The sequence below is a fragment of the Larimichthys crocea genome, chromosome XIII, assembly GCF_000972845.2.
Source record: "Larimichthys crocea isolate SSNF chromosome XIII, L_crocea_2.0, whole genome shotgun sequence".
In the NCBI taxonomy this organism is placed as follows: domain Eukaryota; kingdom Metazoa; phylum Chordata; class Actinopteri; family Sciaenidae; genus Larimichthys; species Larimichthys crocea.
Window position 1 is genome coordinate 26463930 of NC_040023.1, and position 14586 is coordinate 26478515.

The 14586-nt window shown below is 41.8% G+C and overlaps 1 protein-coding gene across 26 annotated transcripts in view; it reads left to right on the top strand.

The window, feature by feature from the left end:
• rims2a (regulating synaptic membrane exocytosis 2a) overlaps window positions 1-14586 on the top strand; it is a 137347-nt gene that overhangs the window by 24173 nt on the left and 98588 nt on the right. For 17 of the 26 annotated variants that reach the window (XM_019256581.2, XM_019256578.2, XM_019256580.2 and 14 more), the window contains 3 exons: window positions 2596-2806; window positions 3468-3479; window positions 13897-14189. In XM_019256581.2, coding sequence (XP_019112126.2) covers window positions 2596-2806; window positions 3468-3479; window positions 13897-14189 — 516 coding nt within the window. The remainder of the gene's footprint in view (window positions 1-2595; window positions 2807-3467; window positions 3480-13896; window positions 14190-14586) is intronic. The other 9 variants (XM_019256583.2, XM_027286459.1, XM_027286463.1 and 6 more) reach the window with 1 other exon arrangement.

Sequence of the window (14586 nt, forward strand, 5' to 3'; positions counted from 1 at the left end):
CAAATCTCTGTTTAACCAGCTGTATGCTACGTACTTGACACCAAATGGCAGCTAGACAAATCCAACAGCTAGCCTGGCCAAATAGTACAGCTAACAAGCTAAAGATAGTATTCTCAAAGGTTTGTGGTGACTAAACTAGAGCAGATAGGTGGCCAGAAAAAAAACTCGGCTTCAAATGAATGTTATTCTCTGTCTCTGTGTCTGTTAGACAATAGTTGGCTAACTTGTTACCCATATCAACATGTCAGGGTTGTGGGTTTGTCAGCTTGTTCTGGAGTTCTTTTACTGCCAAGAGGTCAATAAATTAATTAATGTAACATTAGCTTTGTTAAGTCAAAAGGTGAAAAAAGTGGTTATGCAGCTTAAAACAGGAGCGCAACCTGAAATTTAACATTTAAAATAGCTCCTTTTTATTAATACACAGCCATATAAGCCAGTTAATACACCGTCATGTCTATGCTTTCAGTGCCAACATGATGCATTAAGGACGATAGGGCAGTTAAAATCCAGCTCAGGCAGTTTGTGGCAGAAGCAGAATCCAGAAGCTTGTCAAGAGCTTGTAGTTCACCCTCGCTGTTGATATGCTGGGTCTGTCATATGTCCAAGAGAGAGTCTCAGGTTACCGGCTGTTTGTAGCTGCTCTGGTGCAGCCCAGAGGTAAGAGAGCTCCGATACGCTAGCATGAGATGGGACAATGAGCAGCGTATGATTACTCGTCAGCAGTGTCACCTACATTTGACCGTGTTTGACCGAATAAGTAAACCCTCTGGAATGGGCACTGTGTACCAGCTGCCGCTTCAGTCTATTCTTACTTCATGTTTATTATCTGTTTGTGTCTTTGCTCTCTATGCAAACTGTTAAATTTTGCTCCTCTATATCTGTCTCGGTGTACAGTTTAGAATAAGCACATTTAATGCACACTACAGTCAAACTCTCACGTGTGTGTTTAGCCCCTAAGAGGTGAATGAGTGTTAGAAGTGACCGAGAGGTAATCACTGGTTATCTTTAACTGCTCTTCTCACTGACCTGCCAATAGAGCAGTGGCCCTTAGTCCATGCAGTGGCCCAGGATCGAGCGCATGTCCCTGTAAACGTTTTAGTGTAAGGGAGATTAAGTGAGAATAAAACATGATTCTTTGTAGTCTTATTCCCTTGATCCTCAGAGACAGTGGCTTTACCTCTTGTATCACAGTCTTCATCACTCCGTTATCAGGCCCTCTGTCAGTAAATGAGATTTGGTGGGATCTGTTAAACAAGGCTACATACTAATCTCTGCTTGGTAAACACACAAAGGCTGTGACACAATTAGCCCTTTAATCCCTCAGTGGGTACAACGAGGGGCACGGCAGTGGCACTCTGTCTAATGTTTGGATGACACAAAGACGACACTCACACAACAACACACGCATCGTGTCTTCAGGTGGTGTACGGACATCACATTTGGGCTCTAAAGGACTGGTTTGTGGGTAAAGGAAGCACGTTTATCTCAAACGCAGAGCTGTATGTGGTAAAAGGATAGCGCTGCTCAATAATTCACTAGTGCTAATGAATGTTGCAGGGGATATGTGGGGCGAAACCAATTCTAATCGCCATATTATGAAGTCAGCCCAGTGTTTAGTTTCCAAGGAGACGCTCAATTGACATGTGTCATACAAAATGCATGTGAAGAGTCCATGCAGGTTTTTTCAGTGGCCTCTCAGGACTTGTTAGGAGTTAAGGATCTACTGTATAAGATCAGGTGCCATCTATAGGACACAAACAGTAACACAATAGACTCTGACAAATGCTTAATGGATGGCGAGGCTCTGATGTCTGAGCACCAATGAACTCCTATAAGTAATACAACAGAGAAATAAATAATTGTGTGTATTAGCAATGTCATTATCTAACTGTATGGCTCTGGGGTGTCTCACCTTACCACTGTCCTGATATAGAAACACAGGTGCAAATGATTCATTAAACGCAGGGGAACCTGAGAAAGTGGAATTAAGTTTTGTTCTTAAACTTGCAAAAGAAAATTTGATACCCACTCCCCCTGTTTTGGGAGAGGTGCAGTATCAAAGGAGGAGCTCAGCTTTGAAGCTTCTGAGGTCATGGTGTCTGCTTTACCTTTCAAAACCTCACACACTGCACACGGATGAGGTTATATCACTTAGTCAGTCGATAGTAGGAGCTGATTTTGTAAGTGTGATTTCGAGACCAGGAGGCTGGTGGCTATAAAAATCACAATTCTGGTGCACAGAGATTGTTCTCCAACAAGAAAATTAATGTTAATTTATCCTCTATGCCAAGACTAATATACAAAAATCATACATTATATGTGTGTGTGTGTGTGTGTGTGTAATTGTTTCTCTAAGACATTATATACTGTGTCCTTCAGTCAGTGTTATTCTGATAAATGTGTATTTTAAAGATTCGTCTAGGGACGAGCATTGCAAATGATTTTAAGCTATAAATGCTGTGGTATGTGGCATCAGTTCATACTTTTCCCTAAACACTAAATGAATAAAAAAAATCAAACACAAACCTTCTTTTTACTGGTCACAAACCATTAGCTCTCTTTTTCCTAACGTCTGTCCTTCCCATTTGCTTACAGGAAGTTGCACCAGCAGTTTGAGTCGTATAAGGACCAGGTCAAGAAGATGGGGGAGGAGACTAAGCCGACTCAGGACCAGAAGAGCGAAGCCCCAACCTGCGGGATATGCCACAAAACCAAGTTTGCCGATGGCTGTGGCCACCTCTGTTCATATTGCCAAACGAAATTCTGTGCTCGGTGCGGAGGACGAGTGTCTCTGCGGTCAAATAAGGTAACACTGAGTCAAATATTAGGGACACTCCATTTATATACATTCACATGCAGATGTCCCTCCCTCAGGCAAATTTCTCCCTATGCTACTATTTGAAATCCAAGGTTATGAAACATTGCGGTGAAATCATAATCTGGGAATTGAGCCAACAGTTTCTCTAATGCAAAATACTGTTTTTTCAGATTATCAACATCCACTCCAGTCACACTCTCCTCATGCCTGTATTCAAATTCTGGTCACTCTGATGTGTTTCACTCATGTGACTCACAGCTGAACATGTCCTATTCATGTCTACTGTAACTTACAGTTGTTCTATATCACCACTGGAGGGAACTGTTCCTCTTTTTCTTTTCCCATAAAGGAACCTGATTGCTGCTTGTATAATGTAGTACTCCAGTGCCTAACTAACCTCTGTAAAATCCTCCCCACAGACTAAGCCAAAGCTTTTAGTATTAGACTGCTTAAATTTGAATCATGAGCTTGAGTGTTTTTATGCGATGCCATCCAATCCTTTGCTGTTGGAGTGTGTGACAGTACGACCAGGACCTACTAATGCCACTCACAATCTCTCTCTCCCTATCTTTCCTTCTCTCTTCCCCCTCCCCCCATTTGACTCCCTCTTTCTTTCTGCTGCATTCCTGCTCTCATGGAATTGCAATAGGAGGACAAAGTGGTTAGCAAATCCTTTTTGCGTTTCTTGGAACTGTGTCTGAACACAAGCATCGTTCATGAAATGCTGTGATATGTATATATGCACATACAGCAGCCAAAAATGACATGAAACAAACCAGAAAAGTCCTGATTAGTCTTGTCTGTGAGTCTACCATGCTGTGCTGAAATAAAGGATAGAAGATGGCTAGGATTGGAATTAAAAGGGATAAAGTTTAAACAAAATATATTTAAGTAGCACTGCACTCCTGTGAAGTTGAAGACTCTGAAAACAGGAGGGAGCTTTACAAAGTTTGGATAAATCATCCCTGATGATGTCATCTATGTAGGTTTGGCCTTGGGACTTTTTAGAGGATTTTAAACAGAAAGTCTGTGTTACTACATTGAATGACATAGGTGATTACCAGGCAGGAAGGGTATAAAGAACGACACCAGCATGTGGCATTATGAAAATAGTAACATCCAGCTTTTTTTAGAGGTAGCTCTCTTCTGCATCTTGAGTCTTCAATCTTTATGTTGGTCCAGTACTAAATTAAATGGAGTACCACTTTAATACTAATATTGGCATTGAAAACGGACCTCACTTTAAACATATAGGTGTTAATGCACTTATTATTTGATTTATTATCTCATTGCTGATACTTTGTATCAATTGTTCCTCTGACAAGCAGTTGTTTATTGGTAGACAGAGTTTTGATCAATATGAAATCCCACACCCAATCCAAACTATCCCAGTTCAATACTAGCATGTAGTGCTAAATGTAATATAACATAGAACACTGAAGATCAAAAGGGAAAGCTATAATGACTGATTGCAGTATTGAATTCCCTTGGGGATTATCTACATCTGTGTAACTAACTACACAAATATAGCATCACAAAGATAGCCATGAACCCATAACAGGGGTCACATCACTGCCCATGTCCATGTCCATTTCTATAGCTGTCTTATCTCTAACCTCTTTATGTTAGCTGTTGACTGCCAAACTAAACATTCTAGGCCTCACTAAAGGGAAGTACGTAGTAGCAGGTTTGATCCGAACAACAGAACAGCAGAACTACCGGGAGAGACCTCTGTCCAGCTGCTCCCTCCACTGCCAAGACCCCAGTTGTACAGCCTGTCATTGTTCACTGGTAGATAATAGCTGGGAGATCGGTTACCTAGTTGTACAGATGGTGTTGAGTAATAACAGTGGCAGCAGGCTGGCGATGGACGATCAGGGTATTGGCAAAGAGGCCCTGGGATCTGCCACTGAGGCAATGCCCTCTATTCACCTAGTGTTGCCCTGGCCTCCTGACATTCAAGGTCAATTCTCTGTATAGACCGTAGATGCTGATATTAATGTAGTGATGCTCAAAACTTAATCAAACAACACTTTGTAGTGTAAGGGTACTATATACCTGCTATTCACTGCGATATAGCTGCAAACCTCACAGGAAGAGACAGGAGTAAACATCTGATCGCAGCTCAGAGGAGTATATGTAGCTCATTTGTCAGCATTTAGTCACTCCACTATCTCTGTGCTTGACAATGTTGCCATATTGGATTTTTTTTGCAGATGTGCCTAGAGAATGAGCTGGAAATCCTATAAATAGCTTGTACTAAGACTTGTCTTCATCAGGGGAGCATTAAGCATTTATGGCAGGATACAGAAGTTCAGATGACAGCATCAGGCAGAGAAATGGAGAGCTAGCATGGAAGTGAGCAGAAGAGATGGGTTAGTTCACTAGTCATCCTGTCATACATAGTCTGTTCTCTGTTCGTCTGGTAATAGAGTCCAGGGCTAGAAGGAGTCAACTGGGTCAGCAGGGGGTGGCCTTCACCTGAGATCAGATGAAAAGACTCTCTTTCAGTTGTGTAAGGGGGAGACATTCAGCTGAAGTCCATGTTAAGCAAGTAATCATTTACATGGAGTTCACAACTGACCTGATATCAGCATAGGTAAATTGGCATGGTTGGACATTTATTCACAATCAGTTCATTATCTTTCATATTAATGCATAATTCAAATGTTTATCTGGTCATTCTGACAAAGAGTTCTGTCGATGATAGAACTGCAGAATAAAGTAGGTTGCTTTTGGGCTGAGAAGGTTGTTTATGCTAACTGTGCATTATTACACAGAAGACCACACAGAGTATTAGTTGTAAGTTAGATTTGAGATACCGTACACACAGCAGCCCACCAGGACTACTATGATATTGATTGCCGATTTGTGTGTTCATACTTGTGGTTAGAGGACATAAGCTTTGATTACTCTGCCACGAACAACAGGCCACATTTTGGTATACCCAAGTAGCTTGTCTGAAAGCTTGTGTGCCAGTGAAAGAGGTGGCGGTGGTGAAATCTGCCCTTTTTCCATCCGTCTACTCTTTCCCTCTCTCACAGATGGTGACAGCAGTGGCGAGAGAGATCTTGTTCTGTGAAACGCCATTGAATATTTACAAGTCTCTGTGTCTGGGGCAGCTAGCAGAGCTATGGCATGCTGGAATATGATATATCGGGACTGAGAGTTAAACAGCTGGTAAAGGAATGTAAGCTAGAAGACTAACAGCTCTGCTCAGTAACCATGTCTAGCTGAATCGATGACATTTGACGAAAAAGTCCCAATTAATCACAATGCCTTATCACAACAAGCTGAATAATAGATCTGGTAAAATATCTGTTGATAACAATCACTGCTACTTGATTTTGCCAGGTAGCTTGGTCTCGACAGGAGAGACACGAAGAACAAAGTACACAGTGACATTTTGAGGGTAAAAATAAGAAATGCCTTTGATATAGATAAATTGTGTGTCAGTGTTGTGAAGTCCTCAGAAACCCTGCGTGTAGCGGTGGAGCTCCCCACCATTTCCTCTGATGTGGCTTCAAAAGGGCCTGAGGAATCAACAGTCTCTGGGTAGGAAGTCATTTGTGATTAAAGCAACCCTTGAAGACATCACATGTGCTTCTTGGCCCCCTCAACATCTCCTATAAAACTGAAGGGGAAGTATCATAGCACTTTATAGTGTCCTCTTTCAATTTTAAACGGCATTTTAGTGAATAATATGTTGTAGTAAATTAAATGGATTTGTTAGCCCCACAGAAGCACCACAGAAATCATCTCCATTCCATATGCTGTAACCAGTTAGACGGTGTATTATAAATTTCTTTCTATTTGCTTGTTTTGAGAATAGAAATTCAAAATGAATGAACTTATACGTATTAATCCTAAGTAACTGCTGTATTATGTATAAATTCAGGTAGCATTCAGGTCAAATCAAAAACCTCCCACAATATCATTAAATATGTTATAATGTGTAGAAAAGTGATGGAAAATCACAGAAGAAATTAAATGAACATCATCTGCATCTATGCTGCAAAGCTTGATAACATATGGCTAAATATACATTTTCTGCAATTGTATTTCAGATTTTTATGTTTGCTGAAAGAGGCACATCTCTGCATTTTCCAAATTGGCTGCATGCAGACTTTAACAAGGTGCCATTGCTACTTTGTTAGCCGTATTTTCCCTGATACTTGACAAAATGCTGCATATGGGAAAGGTGATGGGCATTACCTGAAAATGCTGTTTTCAGATAACAAAAGCTGGAAACTTGATTTGATTTGACAATACCCCTGCCCAATTTCTAATGGGTTTCTGGATGGATATGATCATTTTATGTCTCGCCGTTTGTTAAGGATTTAAGGCTAAATTCATCTTATGGAAATGTTCTAATATGTAAATGTTTAAAGTTGTTTTCATTCCCACAGTACGCGAACGCAGCATTATTCCTGACGTGTTGTAACCTCTGGCCTCATGCCTCCACGGTCCTGCAGATGTCCAGGACATACATAAGCATGACAACAGCTATGTTCTGTGTTTTACTGAAGCCCAACAAAGGCTCACAGCACAGACCGGCTCGGAAATGACATGACACAGTGTGCTTGTTCACGCTAACGCAGGAAAAAAAAGCAGCGCCAGTCCGTTTTCTGCGTAACCGCGTTTCTCCGTGTGTCCATTGGACTGTGGGAGCAGAGCTGGGACGCGCCGCATATGTAATGAGCTCTCATCAACTCCCGGCAGAGCTCTGACTCTCTGTTACAGATGAACTAATACAGCGGTGGTGGGAAACGTAACGTGATTTGACGCGTTATTTGCTCGGCTCACATGTTTCCTCCCCGTAGACCTCACTGACATTGACTCCGGGACTGTTTGCACGGCATGATGGATCCAGCGTAACGATTCAAGATTGGAATCCGGTATTCTTTTAAACGAATTGGCGTCTCTGGACGGAGTAATTGCTTTTGTTGATAGAAGGAGAGAAGAAGACTGCGTTGGTTTTATTGGATCGGATGTGGTCAGTTGAGTCCCTGGTGTAACCTTCACGGTGTTTTCAGCAGCCGCTGTCCGGTAGGCAGCCTGTTGTCTGGACCCGGAGCTGTCCGCGGTGCTGAAGGTCGGCAGTTTCTTCATTTTTCGTTGAGTAGCAGGAGCCGCGGACAGTCGTCACCACATTATTAGGACTTAACACACGGCGATCTTTCTGCACAGGAACAGTGTTCTCTCCCAGCGGCACCATGGGTAAGCTGAGTGAGCATGAGGCTGTGACTGCATCGCGTTTTTTTTTTCCGCGGTCATTTTGTTTGCCAGAAATGTGACCATTTCAGCTGTCTAGGGGAATATGCACTGCTGTAAAAAAAAAAAAAAAAAACTGTCCACAGATAAATTCAGTCGCGTACGCCCGTTTGAAGACAGATGGTCAGTTTAATGTTTTCATTTTGGTTTCTATAAATGTACACACTGTATATTGTGTCAGTGAGCGCGCGTCATGTCTGTTCAGATTTCTCAACACGTTTATTTATGTCTGAGACAGGCTGAGGGGGATGTGGGTCTGGCAGACATTAGCCATTTGGAACCACATTTTGGATTTCTACAGTATTTCCCCTCCCCTTCTTCATGTCTCTGAACTTCAAACAAGGAACATAAATATTCATCAAGTCTATTATTATTACTGGCGCGCACACTAAAATTAGAAGCTCATTAAAATGTAATTCACCACGTGCAGCCAGCGTTGGAGCATGTGAATGTAGGCGCTCCCTTTCATTCTCATTGGCCGCCAAATGAATCACACCAAAATGCCCTGTAAACTTTTTTATTCTGATGAGCTGCCTCAAAAGCCCAATTTCATTTACAGCTCCCAGGAGGCAGAGCACCACCCAAAAATACACTGCACATGCATTAATGAATTGGATTTAGCTGTTTCACAGTATGCATCCATGATGTAGAAAACATGGCTAGAGGAAGAATCTATGCAGGAACATGCACTCCTCAAAATACCAGTAAGGTTCATTCACATATTCATAGATAGATAGTTTGACCTGTCTCAATATAGATTATTCATTGGCCTACATATGCATTATAATGTCTGCCATTGAAGCCAATCACACTTGTGTAGCCCCCAGCTGTGACAATCATTTGCTCTGGAGTGTGTTAGATAGTATTGGTGCCTGTGTGCTTAAAGCTGGACTCTGTCCAGACTGGGATGTTCTGAGGGACACTCCACTCCTCTAACAATGAGTCTTTAATGAGTCGTTCAGTTCACCTCAGTTCAGGCGAAGGAGAGAAACACCAAAGCAATATGATACCTATGACAGCACATTTGCTGCCACATCAATATTGCAGCATGTGCCAATTCTAGTCTTTACTTTAGTTCTTTTTGAAGATTTTTTTTCTGGTATTTTTGCAATGTCTGAATGGAATCGAACCTGGGTGGTGAAGGTTACATTGCCTGCATCTTAAACCACTGGCCCTCCAGGATGCCCACATCTCAAATAAAATGAATGCGGCAGTGATGACAATCACCACAGAGGCCCTCTCTAAACAGCCTCCTGTGAATATATTCTACTCAATATATTATATTACATGTACTGTTATGAATGAACGTAAAATGAATGAATGTAAAAATGGGGCTGTCTTGCCATTTGAGCACACTGTGATGTGCCTGGAAGGATACTGCTGATTCACTCTGGAGTTAAGTAATGTTGTAGTGCAGTTTAATGGCCACAAGAGAGAGCCCAGTACTCTCTCCTACTGCAAATCTAGCTCTAGTTTATGTGTGTATGTGTATGTGTGACTGTGTATGAAAATTTTGAATGGGGCAGACTAAAGGGAAACATGTGCACTGATAAAGAATACATATTATTTCTGTATAGTTATGTGTAGTATATATAGTGTGGACAAATTATGTTTTTTAAATCACATCATCTGCATGAGACAGGCCATATGGCACTCATCATTTTGGAATAGATAAATATTTTCTGTCTGTCCTTTAGTGGCACCCTTGTATTTTTTGCTACCCTCACTATTCTAAGCAGACCCACATTTTTGGAAGATGATATTTGCTGGTATCACTGAAAACACACTTAATCTGAAGAGAAAGTATTATAAAGGAAATTATTTATTGATCTCGTAGTGCTGGGTGTTTGTATCCTTTAATTCAGTGTCACAGTAAACAGCCTATAGCACTTTTAACAGAGTTTATATCTTCCTGGTGTTTGCAATGTGTGGTAGTGCTAGGTTTTTAGCTTTCTATTTTTAGCTGCAGGTTCAATGACTATGAAATGTGCAAACACAGGAAGAAATGGCCCTGCCCGAGGGCTACAGCCCCCAACCCCCTGCCTGCACTCAGCCGTGAAGAGTTAAGCCGAAGGGAAGTGTGTGTGTTTGTGTGTCTGCATTTGGAGAGTCTTGGGCATAATGTCTGCAGTGAAAGTGAACATACCTCTAGCTGTTCCAGCTGCTTGACCTGTGTGTGCATCATTGTGCATACATGCATCTGTTATGGAGTCTCTGTGGTCTGTTAAGGAATGAGGGGTATCACAGTTTCCAATCAGTGTGGGTTATGCTCACACTGTCTTTAGGCTGTGTCCCTGGATGGACTGTTAACAGTCTCATGCTGTGTGATGTCTCTGTGACTGACAGAAAAAAAGTGTAAAGACTTAAACATGTTTCTGTTACTGTCACATATCTGGTACTGAGATGCAGCATGATTAGATTTTTATTTGAATTTTGATTTCTAAGATCTGACAGATCAGAGAATTTAGTGTCACATAATGCTAAATCCCATTTCAGCCTAGATGCTGTTATCTTAGGCCACACTTTCTTACTAGGAAAAACCTTGTAGCTCATATTCCCCACGTTTCTCTATCAGTTGATACAACTCTTGAACCTCTCGGACCCACGCTGGCCTTTCAAATCCCTTTGGATAATCTCAAAAATGCACTGTCATCAAGCTCAAAACAAGGCTGTGTTTCATTTTGCAGTTCATGTAATGTTTTGGACATATGAGGATTCAGCCCAGCAGTGACATTTTCCTTACTTTTCCTCTTCCTGCCTAATGCACTGTATAAACATCCATTTTCATTCTGACTCTGTTCCAAAGTGCAAATCAAATCCAAGTATTGATGTCTGAGGCTCAATGTGCTCAACATTTACTGGACCCATGCATGTTTTTGTTGGCCCGTTTTTCTTTCCCTTTTCTTTCTTTTTTTGAATACTAATATGCCATTAGGTATTCTCTGATGAGATAAAAGAGCTTGACATGTAGAGTCCCAGGGTGAAACATGGTTAATCATTATTGGCAGACCACAGAGGTGCTCAGCAACTAACTCTGTTAATTGCAGTTTGTACATCATAGCAGTTTTCTGTGATGACACTGGTCCAGTTTAAATAATTAACCACAGATGAAACATAATCTGTTGTATGGATAGGGCTATTACTGAATATGACAGAAATGCAATATAATATTTAGAACTGTGTTTTTATTTCTGTATAATCACCTGAAAATAGTAAATATTATGTTTTTGTCACCTTATGCTGTGGGTCCTCTTCCACTGAGTCAGCCATGTTGAACCGCCATGTTTCTACAGTGGCCCAGAAAGGATGTGTTTTTTTATGCATTTTCAGGCCACATTAGTTTCTCTTTCATACTAGGAAGGAGAGGGTGAAATGAGAGGGTGGCAATCAGTAACTACACCACCAGATGTCCAGTCCTTTAAAGTGGTCCATCATGGATAACTTCTGTGATAACCTTTGTGATAGGTTATTACTACCACCACTTTGTGTGCACATTCATATGAATGGAAGTATATGTGTAAGTATGTGGAGGTGCTGATGTGTGGTAGATTAGCAGGAAACCTGGCCTTGGTGGCTCCCGGGTCTTAGCTGATGACTCATGGTTCACTGCAGAGCTCTCACCATGACCCCAGTTAAAGAGGCAGCCGTGGCCTCACTGGCTACACTCCTCTGGGACACATAAAGCACAATTTGTAGCCTCTTTGCTTCCATTGTGTGTCAGCACAGTTATAGCCTATCTGTAACACTGATAGCTGGTCATAAATGCCTCATGTGTCAATACCACACAGGCCGCTACATGCTGCCTGCACTTTGAATGTTGAGCTTTTTTACGTTACATTTTAAAATGGAACTCAAATAATTTTTCATTGCTGTTAGCTGCTTTAAGATGGTAAGGCAGCCTGCTGTTCCTGGGTCTTGGTGATTTTTCCTGTGTTTCCATGCAGATATAGAAAGCACAGAACTCATTATCCTGAGAGGAACGCCCTCAGCACTAATACTACTACCTATAGCTGTCAAGTCAAGTGTCAGTCATTACCTTACATACCTCACTTTATTTTTCGCTGCATTTGTGATGCTTACTCTTTTTTTTGAGGATGTAGATAGCTGCCAGCTGGGAGCTCTGCAAGGAGGGTGCAATGGCATGGAGGTTTATGAAATCCCTCCCAGATTTTGTACAAGCACCCTGCCCTGACCAACCAGTAAGTCACCAGCTCAGTGACAAGGACATGATCTCCCACTGACTCTTCCCAGCTATGTAAGCTGACATGTTTGATGACTGAGCCAGCCACAGTAGAGGCTGAGGACTGAATCTTGAGTCGTGTAATTGGACGTGCTACAGGTTGCTGACCCCTGTGATCGTTTGTTTCTTCCACAGTGGTTACTACTTTCTATCACTCTGTACTTCAGGTCCAGGTAGCCACTGAGATAAGCAGCTGTGGTTTAGACTACAGCCAGTAACTGTACAGACCAACACAGTTTCACACAGTTCAGTTCATCTAGAAATAACATATCAATTGGTCTCTATTTGATTCAATGCTTACCAAAAAAAAAGCAAGCTACAGACCAACTGATGGTGGGTGAGGCAGCATTCAGATCCCGCTCACACTAATAACAGTAATGCACTGACTTAGCACTGGGACTGTAAAGCTGGGGTGTGTGTGTGTATGTGTGTGCGTGTATATGTATGTATGTGTGTGTGTGGTGGGGTGGGGGGCTACAGTAGCTCTTGGCCGCTATACTGGCCGTCTGGCCTGTCAATCATTTTAGAAGCTCCTAGTCTTAACAGGCATGCTTCGATATCACTTTAAATTGCTCAGTGTTAACGAGACAAGTGTGGTCACCTAGAACAGGCCTGAGAGAGATTCACGTTTCACTGTAACAGATATCAACTGATACAGTTTTTACAAATGAAACATTTAAGCTTTCCCCACAAGATGACTTGAGATAGAATGCTGAGCTTTACCATGTCGTGTGGGTGTTTGTCTCTGTACGTGTGTGTGTGTGTGTGTGTGTGTGTAAAGTGATCAGGGCTCCTGTCTGCTTCTGGATTTATGAGGCTAATGTGGTGAGCTGGCTGCTGGGACTGCAGTATAGAGCAGATAAAGGCACGACATCACAGAGCAGTAAAAACCATCACTCTCCTCTCCTTGTAGAGCATAAGAGAAGTGAAATGTTGCTGTTCTTTTCTATTCATCTTAGCAAAGTGTATTATCTCTACTTACTGTACCTTCATTAAGATGTGAGTAATCTCTGCAATCATTAGTCATGTAGTCCCTGCACTGTTGCAGTTGGCTAACCAAAACAAGAGTTTAATAGTAATGTACTGCATCATAATAAATAACAGAAATTACCTTAGCACATTTGATCTGTACAAAGAGATCAACAGGGATCATTTTTGCTCACAGACTCAAAATGTATACGAATAATAAACCAAACCTGTCTCACCTTTCAGTGATATTAAAGGCTGCTGCATGTGTAAAATATTTCATCATTCACCTCATCAACATGATGTTAATAATCAATATTGTCGCTGTGGGGTGAAAACTGAAAACTCTGATGATTTTTTTAGAGTTTGAACTCATTTTCAAATCTATTTAGTTTTACCTAGTTTCTTAAAAGTTGACATTTTGGATGTAAAAAGATTTTCACCCAGCAACAGCGACATGCCTCACAGTTATGTTACAGCTTTACATAACACAAACACCAAAATCACTTCATTACAGCTCATCATAGGTTATATAAGACAATCTCTGCCTGTCAATCACCATTCCAAACCATTAACACCCTACTCTTCTCCCCCGCAGGTTATGTGGGTATGCAACTTGTGCCGAAAACAACAAGAAATCCTCACCAAATCGGGGGCGTGGTTCTACGGCTCGGGGCCTGGTCAGGTGCGAGGCGTGTTTGAAGGTGGGCCACAGGGAAAGAAGGCCAAACTGCAAGACCCGTCCCTGTATCCCTACCAGGGACCCTCAGGGGACTTGACACCAGCGTCAGACAGAAGTAGACCTCACGGCGGGCTCCTGCCCAGACAGGCGTCCCTTGACAACGGTTCGGGCCTGAGGTACTCAGCACCCGGTGACGCACCCATAGACAGGTCAGTTCTACATGTGGAAAAGAAGCATTCACCTACTATATGAGTTACCCTGAGTTGTTTTTATTATTGTGTAGATTGTTTGATTGTAAATTCTTGCTTTCTATGATGCATTTGATTGGGGAATAATGCATCACAGAAAGTAAGAATTTACACATAATGCCACTTCTGAAGGTGCATGGACACTGCACAAGAACCTTTTAGGTTAGCATTAGCCCTGAGATATGGTGTGAGTAGTGCAGAACAATGATTCAAGTCTAGCATAAGAGCAATGTCTCCTAGCAAGCCAGTCAAGGTCCCATATAAAACGGCTTGTACATGGAGCCCATGAGGCCTATAAAGGAGACAGAGACACAGATACTGTATCTGGCACTAACTCAGCAATTCTACAACAGTCATC